The following is a 15149-nucleotide window of genomic DNA, read 5'->3' as shown; positions in this document are numbered from 1 at the left end:
TAAATGAAATAGATTGTCCGTTTGATTTGTGAACATTAGCCCCGTGATGTGCTCGAAAGTGTAGTGAGTTCAAAGTTTAATTCGGCAAATAAATTAGTTATAGGTGACGGTCTGTAATGACCGGAGAGACCGCCAAGACGGCACCAGTAAAAGCAGACGCGACAGCAACTCAAATAGATGAGAAGGCGAAGTTCGCTGTCCCGGATTGGGCCAGCAGGCCCCCTCCAGGTTCTCATTTGGATGTGTGCAAAGGAGAGCAGTTGATTCAGGTTGGCTTTTTAGGAGAATAACATCAATTTTTCGTTTTTCATAGAGATGACATATTTTAGAAACTGATGATTGACGAGAAACCTGCGTATTACTTTGGGAGAAATCCGAAACAAGTCGATTTTGCCGTTGAACATGCGTCGTGTTCTCGTGTACATGCGCTGCTGTTGTACCATGGCATCTTGAAACGATTTGCGCTGGTTGACATGGAAAGTAGTAAGTTATAGTTATAGTTGTGCGTTTCTGAATACAAGATTTCTTCTCGAAAAGAAAATATACAGGTCATGGTACATTCTTGGGTCAAGTACGATTGGAGCCATTAAAAGTCGTATTTGTAGACATCGGAGTACCGTTTCATTTTGGAGCTTCTACGAGAAGGTTAGTCATATAGTAGATTAGTTATCGTGTACAAGTTCTTTTTTTCGAAGTAATAACCAAACTCTTTTCTCTTCTGGAATGTAGAATTCTGCGAGCCAAACTTTGTTTCTTTTCTGGAATCTACAATTGTGCAATCCATATTTTCTGGTATTTATCTTGGTATCGAAAGAATTAAAATGTAATTACATCTGTAATCGTGGTAACACTTTCCCCTCTCTCACTTGCAAATGGAGATGTAGCTTCAATAATTGTAACTGTATGTGCATATGCAAATTGGTGATACTGCAGTCCTTACAATTTAACCTTCTCGCTTTAATGATATTGAAGAATTCTGTGCATTACACGCTGTTTAAAGGCACCGTATCACGATTTTGATGTGGTGCGGAGATCACAGCGAAACTTCAGACTCCGGTTGTTGATTACTGAAACCAGCGTGTTTCTGCTCATCCTTCAGTAATCGTCGTAAAAACATAGCGTGGGAACCGGTTTTTTTGGTTTCTGTAATCTACAACCCAAACTCTAGGCTTTTCGCTGTGGTTTTTGCACCACATCAAAGTCGTGAAAAGCTGCCTTTAAATGCATTTTTTTTTATCAGCATGCTAAGACATGGAATTACTGAATTCAATGGAATTACTTTTAATCGCAACTGTTAATCCTTATTTTGTTGATTTTCTTGGCATAACAAGTGAGCAAGATATGGTTCAGATTGATAACATTCGGTAAAATGTTATCAAACTGAACCACCACTTGCTGGTGTTTATTATTACAGCAGCTCATTTTCATTTAGTGGGTCAGTTTTATTTTCTTTCGACGTAAATTGGTGCAGAGAAGTTTCTGCGAACAAAAATAAAGTAGAAAAACTCACATTTTGAGGGTTTTAAAGGTATTTTTGGGAAGTTTTCCGGGAATGTTCTTGCTAGTCATGAAAGCTTCAATTGTGTTTTTTTTTTCATTTTGAACGTGTTGAAAGATGTCAGCTGTTCAGCTGAAGGGATGTTTCAGTTTCAGATTTTCGTTTTGGTAGGCATTTCTATTTAGATGAATACATAAGCTAATTTCCACCTTTTTACCACTTTAAGCTGTTGGAAGATGTTATACAGTGACCTTCTTTCCCTTCGATATCATGATTTTACCTTATTGCGGAATTTGTTCGCTTTTTTTATTTTTTCTTTAGGTAATTCAGAAAATTAGAACTTTACACATAATATACTTGGAGAATTTGTGCGTGGCAAAGTTGTTTGAACATCCCATAGAAATTGCATTAGTGTTCATCTAAAAACGCTTGGGTGAAGAGAGCAGTTTACGACTTACATGCTTTAAAGGCATTGTGGAGCAGTTAACATGTTTGTTTGCTCTAGGTTGGAGATTTGATGGGGACGATGATCGTAGATGAGATGTGCATTGTTTCAGGTACACATTACGGTTAAAACTCATCCAGTCTAAAGAAAACGAAGACGAAGAGAAAGAAAAGATGCCAAGCGAACAGGAATTAGAGGTTTAGTTGTTTGTCGATGAAACTACATACTTTTAACAGTTTTTCCCTTGGAAGTTCTAAGATGGAACTCCTGATAATTTCTGTTGTTGGGAGAGATTATGATGATGTTATTTATCTGAGACTGAAAGGATTCAATTATAATTTGATTTGTTAGCTCTATTATTAACGATCCACCTTCTCAACTTTAGCTTCTATCTTTTTTCTTTGTATGTTTTAGTTAAGGGCAGGTGTAGTGTAACGGTTAGAGGCTCCGTTTCCTGCATTCGAAGGTTCGAATCGTGCAGGAAACGGAACCTTCGAGGTTCGAATTCCTAGTGCTCACAAAGCCTTTCATCCCTCCGGGGTCGATAAATTGGTACCAGACTTGTCTAAAAAACACTGACGACACATCGGCTAGCCACCGCAAGTCACTGTTTAGGCCAGTTTGAAAACGATTGAATTGAAGTTAACGTGGGGACGCATCCAAAACTTTATCCTTTTATCCTTTATGTTTTAGTTAATGCAGCGTATACGAGCCTGATTGCTACGTGTTCGCGATGGTCCTGCTCCAATTGAGCGGATTCGGGCATTCGAGTGCACGCTTTGGGAGCGTACGAGTTATAATTCGCACAACTATATTGCGCAAGAGTTCCATATGTTGCGAAAACTTGTTGTTGTTCAACACATCGCCAAAGCCCACAACCTAAAAGGTTAATTAGGTTCGCCCTCTATACTTCTGGGATATCTCTGTGTGTTGTTTGCTGCACTCCAGGCAACACGCATTAGAAATCAGAGACTGTATCATCAGTGCCGGAGACTTCACTTTCTACTGCGGCTATATCGATAAGAAGAAGGTAGGAGACTGCACAATAACTAAGAGAAACGTCTGCAAAAACCTGCTAGCGGAATTTGGCTCTTCACGCACCTTTGTACGAATGCGAGATCACGACTCACGCATCTACGAAACCGCTGAGAACAACAATAAAGACGCCTTTTATGATGAACTCAATGCGTTGATGTCTAAAATATTAAGCCTGCAGGTGGTCATTGTCGGAATCGGCACAAATGCGAAGATAGAACTGAACAATACTACGAGGTGCTAAAAAAATGGTACTACCCTGTGAAGCACTCGTCGGATAACGACTACTGTCTGGTTGACTTATGTGAGAAGACGTTTCTCGTCATCGCTTGCACGTTCAGGAGGAATCATCAACGCCGTCAGTTTAAGTACCAAGGACTAATCCTTTTAACGCCTGAAGAGCAGTGCGAGCGGAAGATGGGAACCCTCAAGCTCCAGTTCTACTGCGTTCTGAAAGGAACCATTCCTCAGTCGGATATCCGAAAATTTAGATATGTTTGTTACGTCGCATTCGACTCTGCCCACCATCCAGTTCTTCTAACCTTCAATGTCGGTTCCACAGATGAAGCCTAGATGTTCGTCCCCGACCGAAAATCGACATGGCGGGTTTCAAAAACGAAATAACAATATGAGATAAGACAAAAAACGGTACAAAATTCCGCCAGCGCTCATCTGTTCATGTTGGAGTACGGACCAAGAAGAAGCTTTACGTTGCAGATCCTTTCACAGGTGCATCCAGGATGCGGAAAGAGAAGCGCTTTCGGTTCCCCGCTTCTAAAGCCAAGCAAGAAGTTTGCTTTTGCACCTGTGAAGACAAGATCGCACAACAATTCTGCATGTGTCGCCCGCAGCACTGATGATTTTAACCAGGAGAAGCATCTGGTGGATATTACGTTGAGAGAGCATCGTACGTATAGTAGGGTAAAACGGCATGAAGCACGGTGCTGTTGCGTAAGCGGCACGGTTGAGAAAACGGTTGGAATCGAGGTTGAACCATCGCCCAACGAATGGTCCTACCTTGATGCTAACCGCTACGATCCACAGCACCGCTAGAAGCGCAGTTGCTTACTCAACTGCCCTATGCTTCATGTCGTGTTGACTCCATAGTAAGGTCAAAACATCATGAAGCACGTACGCAGTTGCTTACGCGGCTTCTCTCGAGGCGCTTCGGTGGGGCGTAGCGGCCAGGAGCGTGGTGAAACCCTTGCTCTCACCACCCATCGCTGCAGTTTGAAACGGTCCCACATCGGCTCCAACTTCTACATCCACCGCGCTATTTCCAGCGCGTACGCAAATGCACCGCAATTGCACTCGTGATTCATGTTGTTTTGACCCGACTGTACTATAGTTATATTTTTTTCGATGCGACTATTTTGTTCTCTTCTACTTTCAGCATTTTAAAATACTTTCGGAATTTTTTCTATTATCAGAATGTGACCGAATATAATACGGCATTGAATCGACGGATTCCTCAACTCCCAATATCAGTTGAAGAAGCACGACGCAAAAAGCGACCACGCGGCAACGTTGCGTTCATCGAGCAGGAGGAGATCATTAATCCAGGTTATCATTATACTTCATTTAAAACTTCAACACTCAAATTCATTTAAAACAGACAACTTATTTAGTTACGGAGCCACTGAGTATCTTTCTGAATTAAATTTTCAGGAGTGCTGAAATACCGTCTTTTAATCCGTAAGGTTGGAAAAATAGGAGGAAACTTGTTTCCTCAATCCCCTTCATAAAATATTCGGTGACTACCGACATATTATGCGATTTTGTGTCCAGTCACTTGAATATTTACTATTTTGTAGGATCAAACTACTGTTTGTATCGTTTAGAAGATGTCGATCCAAGTATTGGACGGTTCCGCAACCTCGTTGCGACGGCAATCATCTCTAACAATCCAAACAAAAGGACAGCACCGGCCACGAAAGGTCAGGAACCACCGCGAAAGGTTAGTTATTGTACTTCCTTTTTTGTAGAACTTATGATTCGTACATTATGTATTTGGCCTAACGAAGCACATCACTTTCAACTATTTGCTGACATCAACTCAAAAGATCACATTCTTTAATGTCATGTTTCGCTTTGCAGCTTTTCTTTATCGTTCTTCAGAGCTCTTTTCGAGGTGTCTATTTATATTATTTATATCAAACATATAAGCGTTGAAGGATGTGTTCAGCATTAAACTTTTGTTAGGTTTATGAATGTTTGTACGAGTTCTGCTTTCGCTACTTCAGCTTTTGAGTTTTATGCTGTTTGCTTATTTCCTTCAAAGCTGAACTATTTATCCATTTGAAATCTGCTCCATATGTGATTGTTGCAGATTGTTCGACCTTTTCGGGATGTGTCATTGTCATCACCTATGTGTTCTACGCTAGGCGGCATGGCTCTTAATGCCGCTCCTGATCTGGAATTGTACAGTAAGACGTTGCCTGAACCAGGACAACATAATTGTGAGTTAGAAGTTCTTCATTCAACAGTGTGTATTTTTTTTTAGGAAAGTTTCATGATTCTCCTTTTATCAAGATGAGATATCTATAAGATATAAACTAATAAGATATAAAAGATATAAACCAATTATTATATAGCATGATCACAATAACCTTTCGTATTGCTCATGATTTTTTCTGTACAAAGAAGTTGTGTAAGTAGCTACAATCCAAAATAACCAAAAATAACTTAGCTTATATGGGATTTCTCTTGCTTGTCATCATGTTTGGTTTTGATCTACAATATTAATTCATGCACTTAATACTTATCAAATAATTCAGTGCATCCTCATATTGTTTCGATGGATAGCGATGAACCGCATAAGAAGAAATATGCGAAAGAGTCGTGGCCGGGCAGAAAGCCAACGTCTGGAGTCTTGTAGGGATTACAATGTTACTGGTCACGGTTGTAAGTGGTGTGCAACAGTTGTTTGTTTTAAATCTCTTCTGATATAATCTCATACTGCATTCAAGAATCTTGCAGCCCATTAATTATGTTTATTGCCCATTTATTGAGTTTGTGTCCATCAATCGTGTAGGTGTAGAAAATTGGTGACGACGGTAGATGTCTAACATTCGAAGTGTTAACTCCGGAAATATCGATTCATGTGAACTGCATACTTGTTGGTTGTTACTGTTCATTGTTCATCAGTTTTTTTTAATGCACAGCGGCCTTCTCATGATGTTGCTCTTTCATGTTTATTACCTGATGTCATGATATCTTTGTTCAGGTGACGTCATCCAAAAATCCTGATTTATCGATCAATAAAATTTCACTAATACGTCTGTTCAACTGTTAATGTTGTAGCGATATCGCGTAGTTCTGTGCATGCTGTGATGGTTACGAAGCTTCGAGTCCTATCGGTTTGGCTTATTGACTCATTTTGTTAAATACCAGTTGGACAGAGATGGACGACGACGAGGAATCTAGCGAAATGACACCTGATGAAGCACTTGATTTTTTAAGAGGTGATGTGTTGATTTGTTCTTGGAGTGGAGTTATTTAGAGAGCTTTTTATGCATACGCGAAACCTCTGCTAGTCTTTTTTTCGGCTATATTTCTTCTACCTTTGTTTGATATCTCTGTAATCTGCTTATCTTTCCTATTTTTTGGAAATTTACTCCATTTTTTACACAGTGTTCTGGGTTTGAGGTAACAACTAATGCCTACGAGTAAAATAAGTTTTAATAGCTCACGGGTATTCGACTTATTAACAGTAATAGATGGATTTTGTTTTTCACGCTTGTTATCAATCTAACAGTAAGGAGTAGTATGATGTGAAAGAGGGAATAAATGCTTCTGGATCCGCTTGCGAATTTCGCCCTCAAAATGTACATGTCATAATTTTCTAGGAAGGTAGGTGGCCTTATGGGCTACCTTTTTTTTACTTCATTTGTAACGAAGATTTGAAACATCAAGGAGAGCTTGTGCTTTGAACGATGCCAATGTTTGCCACAAAATTGTCGATTATACTTTGAAGACTCCAAACGCATGCTAAACATACGAGCCACATGGCTGCTTTGTCTATTTCATTGAATTCTTGGCAGGATGTAGTTATTTCAGCTCCGGAAGCAATCATGGAACCAAACATTGTGGAGGTGTTACGCATTTATCTAGAGGAAGGGTGCGGTTGCACAGAAACTGCAATTGAAGCAGTAGTGATGGGATACAGGGCTTATGCTCAGGTTTCGATGAATTGTGCGTGATTTCTAATACAGCAATGAAAGCAAAGCGAATTCTTTTTAGTCTGTAAACATGATGTCGGACTGGCTGTTCGCATTAGGTGATGTGCCGCCGGAGGAGCCGGAACCAGTGATCCAACCGAAAAAGACAAAAAGAGGTCGGCGTGGAGCGAAACAGGCTGCAGCGAAGAAAGCCGAAGAAGAGAAGAAGGTAGAAGAAGAAGAGAAAGCAAAAGAGGCGGAAACACCGAAAAGTCCAACGAAAAAACACGAGACAGAAAAGAAATTGGAGCCGTTCTATGGACGACTAGGTGAATTATTTCTTCTCTTCAATCAAATCAAAACGAATGAAAGTATAGTGGTAATTGCGACTCTTTTCTTTTTGGCTTTAAACCTCTTCGGTCCTGTTGAAGATTAAATCCCACTTTATAATATTTTCATTTCATTTGCCACAAAATAATCTTCCCTTTAATCTTTTGATCAAAGTTATAACAAATTCTTGCTTTCCAAGATCCCTGTGCTTGCCGTTCGCTCCTCAAGAACAAGTGAAAAAATGCTAAATTTATGCCAATTTTTGCTAATTTCTCTTGTGAAACAAATGATACTACGTCTGAGATCATTTTGTTGGGGTCAAGGCTATCACTTTATGCTAAAGATTAAATTTAAGCCAAATGGAATCTTATAAATTACCCAGGGAAATTTTAATGTTTCACTTCTCTTTTGTTAGTCTTGTTAAGATCTTTTTTTTCCTTCAATTCAAAAGCTATTGTATGCACAACTTTTAGGAAACCTTTTCAGTTTGCAACTGGAAACTGTGTACTTGTGTAGTTTCTTTCTTTTTGTAAAATACGCTTCCTATGGTTCCTCAACAATTTGTAATTGATCGCTTTCATTTTGAATACTTGAAATGATTCCAGAAGCTGTGAAGAGCGTAGAAAATACACTAGCAACACTCATTGCGAAACATTTCTCACCAGACATCGCTGATACGATCTTTGAGGATGGAGGAGTTATCGAATGGCTACCAGAGCTGATTAGTCACAGGTGGGTGGTATTGGTTTGCTATGGTTGGGACAACCAGCTTGAAGGGTGGATGCGCTCGAAGTGGTGTGTTGGAACTAACGGGGGAACATTTGCTTGATGCAGTCTGACTGCAGAGATGAATAAGGATATTCCATTGGGATTTGGTCCGTTTTTCCGTGAGCATGGGATTTTTAAGTTACTCTTAGTGTTTGAAAGTTGTGGTAGCTATGCAAGAATTTTATCCATAATTACCATCATTACTTTTTCTCCATCATTACTTCATTTAAGACGATGGCGAACCCTTCTATATGAACTAATGGATCAATTTCCTAATTGCCTCATGCTTAACTTCGCTGTCAAACTCATTTCCGATGCTGGCTTCCAGACTGAGATTAGTACAGTTAGTTCTGCAGCACAACAGGTGAATTCTTATTTGGTCAGGAGAGAATCTAACCAATATATTTGTTTTTATTACTATGTTCCTTTAGCTGGATATATTCTCGAGAGTACTTTTGACGTCTATCGATACTGTATTGGTAGAACATCGTAAAGGATGCTTAACTGCCGCATACGAGAAGGCTTTCGGAGAGCTGGTGAGTGCGATGTGGGAGCAGAACTTTTTGATTAATACAGAATGTTAGAGTTTTTAGGGATTTTGGGCGGATCTTTTATTTCTCTCACCCAACAGTAAGTAACTTAAGTTTTTGAAAAATACTTTCTTTGGAGTTTGTAGTCCTAATCGATAGGAATCACCTTGATCACCTTGGCTCTCTTGTTCTACGAACTCGTCGAGCGGGCGCCTGTAATTTTTCCATTTCCCCCAATCGCGTGCCAGAGTCCAATGGTTACTCCTTCCCCGTGAAAAAGGAAGATGGTCGAATTTTTCTTCGAAGTACTTTCTGAAGAAGTCTAACCATCGTTTAATATCAGTCGCTCAAGGCTCTGGTCCAACTGTTGTCGTTCGAACGCATCACACGTTCGGCCCACCTTCTTTTGATTTCTTTGGCAATTTATTTATTACTTATTTGGCTTTCTTAGCCGTCTCCAATCTTCGATAGCTGACCTCGGTTGAACTTCGGATCCGTCCCTTACTTTTGTGAAGCGGGATTGAAGATGTGAGCACGGAGCCGGGTATCCTCGGTCTTGTTCACTACATCCTCGACGCTCTTATACACTCCTCAAGTTTCCTACTGCTCAGCTCGAAAGTCAGGTCGTTCATCATGTTGATTTCCCGACCTAGATATACATAGCTGAGGTATTCGGACATATTCGTTCCGTTGAGCGTAAATGGGGTATCGGAGACCCATCCGTTTCTGATGAACATCGTCTATTTCAGATTCAACTGGAGTCCGATGCATCCACATGTTTCATCAAATTCGACCTGCATACGTTCCGCCTGATTGATACATGTTATCAAAACGATGTCATCAGGAAAGTGCAGATGGTGTAACTGTCAACTTTCTCTCCCATCTCATCACCCTGTCGATTTCCTTTATTCACCTCGATATTCTTGTAGAATAGCAATATTCCGGTAGTGAAATTGCTGCAGAAGTATTGACGCGTCGTTTGTTCCAAGTTTCTATGACCGCTTCGTCTTAACTGATTCGAAGGATTTCTTTGGAAGGAGCGTACAATGAACCTGACGTGGTGAGATAATCCTTCGGAAAAAGTTAAAGATGGAATTGTAGATGTTCTTTTTCGGAGTGGCTCCAGTCATCTGAGCAGCCTTTTCCATTGGTTTGACGCCTTTTCATTAGTTTCTTTTGAATAGGCTAGTGAAAAGACATCACTGATCTTCGACCGCTCGCACTTGGATGCAGCGCCTACACAAGGGTGGCGCGTTAGACCTAAAATCATCGTGAAAGACAGCGTCTTCCACGCAGCTTTCTTCGACGATTTCAGTTGTAACGCGTTGGTTAAGGAGTGATGAGCGGAACCACCCCGGATCCTGCAATCTAGAACACAATCTCTAGCATTTTCCGCGGATTTCCTCGCCACGTCAGATTCGTGGTATGCTCCCTTTAAGTCGATGAAGGTGAAACATGGTGCACTTTGTAATCTTGCAACCCTTCGATGATCTTCGGATCAATGTGAGTTTGTTGAATTGTGCTGAATTCTTCTCGAAACCCTGCTTGCTCATAATCCTATCCTTCGCAGAGCACTTTTCAATCTTGTTGAATCATTTTTATAACGAGATTGAGTATGACGGATAGTAAGTAGATACAGATTGAGCGGTAGTTGTTGATTTCATTTGAATCTTCCTTCTTACGCAAGAAGGTAGTCCTCCCTACTTCAGCTATTTAAAAACCTTGCACTACGAAGGACCTGCAATAGGGATTACCCGCCTGAAACCTTTACCACCCCAGATTCGTGGGGCGATGCCTTTAAAGATTATAACAAATTAAGCGTTTATTCTCATCTATGTTCTTCCTTAGAAATATGAATAGTTGGAGATTTACTGGGTTTCTCTTGTTTTTTTTTTCAACTTTCTCCCCTCATAAAAAAATAGTGCATAGGAACAGAGCAGCTAGAATAATCCTACACAAAGTTCATACGCAAATCCTACACAAAATGGAGATTGATTTTTACTTTGAAATGATGATATTTTTAGGCTCGAGTTGTATGCCAAGCCGAACATACGTACGTCTATACTATGGCCTTATTGAAAGTATGTATTTTGTGTAAAAAAAAACTATGTTTATTACTATAGTTATTGATTTTTTGAAGGTTCTGTTAGTTTCTAGGCGGTGGGCTCTAGCCAAGGTGGTCGGATTTCAGCCGCGTGCGAACAAATGGCTGAAGCTCTTAGAGCCGAAATGGAAGGACGTGAACATGAAACGACTGCGCTGCGGACAGCACTTGCACAGACAACTGATGATCAGGTGCAGTGATAAATGGACTGAGATTGCAGCTGTACTAACTACCTTATGTTCTAGGTGGCGTCACATTTTACGCATGCATTGCTAAATATGGTCAGTCGAGGTGAACTGAATCCAGCAGACGTGACGATCATATATGATGTAAGTGTTCCTTGAATATTTTTGTAACTTCTTCTAACTCTTTTTTTCTATATAGATATTTCCTGGTCATTCTAGTACATTTGTTTGACGCTGATTACCTGAATAACGAGAATAATAGTGTAAAATTAGGTGCCGCTTGTAAGATAGTTATTTTAAATCGCAACAATTCAGTTGATTTTATTGCTAATGTGCCGTATTACTGCTAGCTGCAGTTTTTTGTGTCGTGTTTTAAATTAAAAAGAAGCCGGAGAATCAATCACTAACAACTCGTGAAGTACTCGTGAAGTACTCGTGATGTGGCTTAGAAGGATTTATGATGTTTCGAATTAAAAGATTATTGCCAGAAATTTCTACTTTCCTTCTCTGAATTTACTGAGATAGCTTCTTTTTCCCTGATGAATTTTCTGAACTGTGCGCAGCTTGCAATGCCTGATGTGGAGTTTTACGCCTACTTCTCATTTCCATTATTTCCAGCAATACATACTTCCGTTGCCTCCACCTATCTCAATCATTCGTGATCCGATATTTATTGAATTACTGCTGGACTCATTGTTTCACTATCAAGGACCAAAGGTTTGTGAAAAGTAAATTGTTTTAGTCTGGTCTTAGAGCCAAAAGTTGTTTATCGTCGGATTTTGGTTACAACTGTGTCTTCAGACTATACCAGAACATCGTTTCAAGTATATTTTCCTACTAGCATGTGCTGCATCGGTTTCGGAGACAAGAAGTAGTAGTGGAAGAAGAACGGTAGGCGAAAGTGCAGTTATTTAAGCGCAGCACATCGCGATTTTGACGTAGTGCGGAACCCACAGTGACAGCGTAGGGTTCGGATAGTAGATTGCGGAACTCAGCGTGGTTCCGCTCATCCTTCCCTAATTGTCGTAAAAAAATGGCATGGGAAGCGCTTTAGTTCCTACGAGGTAAGCTAGAACGCGCTAATGTGTTCACGTTCCGATCCTCTCAGCAGCCTATTCATGTGTCTCACTAGAATAGGGTGGTAGACAACATAATTGATGTAAGGCAGCACTTAGGTGCGGAGCGTGAACAAGGGTGGTGTGTTGCAACTGAAATCATCGTTAAAAAAGGCAAAGATCCCGTTACTAGGGAAAAATGAGAGGATCCACGGTGGGTTCCGGTCATCTATCCCTAGTAACGGCATCTTCTGCGCCGTTTTTAGCTACATGAACTCTACTCTCTGTGGGTTCTGCAGCATGTCGAGTCGCGATATGCTGACTTTAAAGATGTGGTAGAGACGCAGTGGTCAAATGATTCCTGTATGCTTCTAGGATCGTTCACTAGCACCACAGAAAGTATTTTTAATGTTATATTCTATGAATCATCTATTTGTTTATTATTACATTTAAATATAATATTATATTTATTTATTACACATTATATTCCATTAAATGCTATGAAAAAGATTTCCACAAAAGTTTACAATATTACAGCAGTCAAGATTGGAGCTAGACAACTGTCGCCAATGTCTGGATGATACAGTGAGTTTGCTGGAAGGTATGGATGATCTTCTAGCCGAACTCAACGACTTACTTCATGCGATAAAGATGCCTGTTGTGGCTGCTGGTGTTCTGTACTATGTCCAGACATTGTTATTGTCGGAAGAAAAAACGGGTGAATACTTGTTTTCTCCTTTTTTTTTCGTTTTTTTTTTGCCGAACAATATGAAGTCTATCTTATCATATATCTTATCTTTTAAATTCTTGAATATTTTAATTAATGATTGACCGATGGTAATAATAGTGTCCATTGCAGGATTAAAGGCATCACCCCACGAATCTGAGGTGGTACGGATTTCAGGTGGAGTATTCGTATACGGGACCGTAGATTATGGAGAGAGGGGTGTACGAATACTACACCTGAAATCCGTACCACCTCAGATTCGTGGGGTGATGCCTTTAAAGTAGTTTTTCGTAGCTGCTAACGTTACACTAACGGTTAGATTATAGGAAGAACAAAGAAAAAAGAGCATTAACTTCATTAAAGTTTTGAATTCGCCTTTTAAATAAGTGATTTCTGAATGGTCTTTTCAAAAAGTCTGTCTTTGGTGTTTCGAATTCAGTTTTTATTCAAAGTTATAGTGCTTATACAGTTTTTGAACTTTACTTTAGGGTTTGTTGCGAATCAGGTAGCGCAAATAGGATTTAACAGGTCTAGCAATTGCAAGCGTCTGATAATAGAATTTTCCGTAATTCCTGGCAGTTGTTATCGGTTGCTATTGGATTTAAGAACGGAAGTAATAAATCGCTATTTGGTTAATCCGCTCTCGATAAAGAAACATAGTGATGCCGTGCCGAAGATACAGTGATGCCTTTAAACCTACTTACTTTCTATCTTATAAATTGAATTTTAGGTGATCCACCAGGAGCAGCTCTATGTCTTCTGGATCATATCTCGACGTTACATCCAAACCTACATGCCAAAGCTTTTGATGTCTGCTGTCAACTCTATGAAAAGATCGCCGGTGAAAATGAGGCGGCAGAGGTTAGAATTTGCTCATCCACCTCAATCCATTCGTTCACTCGCCTCTTTATTCACCAATTCGGTAATTCATTCACTCATTCGATAGGTCACTCACTGGCATCCATTCGTTTCTAGGTGATTATGGAGCGACAACGATTAGTTGTGGATCGATTAGTACATCTTTTGTCGGTTGGCGGAGCGATCCCAGTATTGGAAAAAGTTTGGGAAATGTTCCGTGATGGTCAGATTGACGCCTCATTAGTTCGGTATTTTGCCATGGAGGTGAGTGTACTAGGATCTGCCAGGATTCTTCTAGGATTCTTCTCCTCTTCTATCTCGTAGGAATATTGTATGCTTAGTAACGACCGGTTTTTAGGTGCTGGAAATCATAGCGCCACCGTTTTCCGATGATCTCATAACATTATTTCTGCCACTTGTTAGTGATGAAGAAATTTTTGATAAGGTTGCTCAGGTAACGAAGCATTTTTGGCCCTGGTTCAGTGTTTTTGGTTTTCTCCTCTCCCAATTTCTGGAAACAAGTTTCGGTACTTTTTTTCGTTAATGTTTCAGGAAAGGTTTCCTGCCGCTGGCGAATTTATCCGACACTGCCGGGAACTGATGCCATCCTCGTCCGCTGTAGCATAGCTTCATGCACACTGTAAGCTTACTGTAAGCAAGATTTTTCCATGGGTTAATTGTTTTGTTTTGGAGTATAACTCGGATTTGTTTATGTTTTTAATAATGAATATGTGCCTAGCGCAATACTAGATGTTTCTTTCTTATTTTATGGATAGACTCTTGTGATTTAATTTTTTCCTCATTTTCAACCATTCTAAGGACATGAGCTTTGATTTATGTTATGAATACATTGTTATTTCTATTTTGAGGCCTGTGACGTCATTAGTTTTCTTTCACGTGGTAATGTTGACCAGAAAGCATAAATAAATTCATACAACATTTTCTCATGAATGAACATGTATCACAGAATCAACAAATTTGCTCTTCCTTAATTTCCTATGAAGACGGGACGTGTGACCGTCGTCGAATAGGAGCCAAATTTTGTTCTCAAATGATCACATGGCTTTGTTGTTTTTTTTTTTCGAAAAACGACAGCAACCAACAAGGTTCCACGGTAGTTCCCCGTTCTAAAGGTAGGTATTTAAAGCGTTAAGTCCATTATTTGCTCAAGCGGGGAGTTTATTTGAATTTTATTGGATTTGATCATGAATTAGAGCAACTTAGGCGGAGTTTATTAAGTAGAACCAGGGTCATGCATGGTGATGGGACAGGACCCTCTCAAATACGACCTCGAACCGAGAATACAATCTCGAATCTCCAAGTGGTAGAAGAATCAAATTTTGTGAAATGCTATTGAAATATTAGCATTATAATATTTCCATTTTTATTCTATTCCATTTTTTTTTGAATTTATGAAATATTTTGAAATACTTATTGAAGCACAAGGATAAAAA

The 15149-nt window shown here is 39.8% G+C and overlaps 2 protein-coding genes across 3 annotated transcripts; both read left to right on the top strand.

The window, feature by feature from the left end:
* Positions 1-116: 116 nt before the first annotated feature.
* Positions 117-5856, top strand: RB195_007454 (uncharacterized protein; the record flags this gene model as incomplete). Of its 2 annotated transcripts, XM_064181091.1 has the most annotated exons (9): positions 117-269; positions 330-483; positions 549-645; positions 1968-2003; positions 2056-2140; positions 4409-4541; positions 4820-4935; positions 5308-5437; positions 5756-5856. In XM_064181091.1, the coding sequence occupies 9 exons, from the start codon at positions 117-119 to the stop codon at positions 5854-5856; spliced, it is 1005 nt and encodes a 334-aa protein (XP_064037906.1). The 2 variants fall into 2 exon arrangements, with proteins under 2 accessions (XP_064037906.1, XP_064037905.1); XM_064181092.1 differs by lacking the exon at positions 1968-2003.
* A 525-nt stretch (positions 5857-6381) lies between these two features.
* On the top strand, positions 6382-14322 carry RB195_007453 (uncharacterized protein; the record flags this gene model as incomplete). The annotated part of the gene is made up of 16 exons (XM_064181090.1): positions 6382-6442; positions 7038-7159; positions 7221-7467; positions 8074-8200; positions 8468-8600; positions 8668-8772; positions 10791-10847; positions 10924-11061; positions 11116-11199; positions 11674-11772; positions 11857-11946; positions 12648-12828; positions 13568-13698; positions 13813-13959; positions 14054-14149; positions 14248-14322. The coding sequence occupies 16 exons, from the start codon at positions 6382-6384 to the stop codon at positions 14320-14322; spliced, it is 1893 nt and encodes a 630-aa protein (XP_064037904.1).
* Between the last annotated feature and the right edge of the window lie 827 nt (positions 14323-15149).

The sequence above is a fragment of the Necator americanus genome, chromosome I (genome assembly GCF_031761385.1).
Source record: "Necator americanus strain Aroian chromosome I, whole genome shotgun sequence".
Taxonomy (NCBI): domain Eukaryota; kingdom Metazoa; phylum Nematoda; class Chromadorea; order Rhabditida; family Ancylostomatidae; genus Necator; species Necator americanus.
Note: the sequence above shows the minus strand (reverse complement) of the source record. Positions and strands in the feature narration are given on the sequence as shown.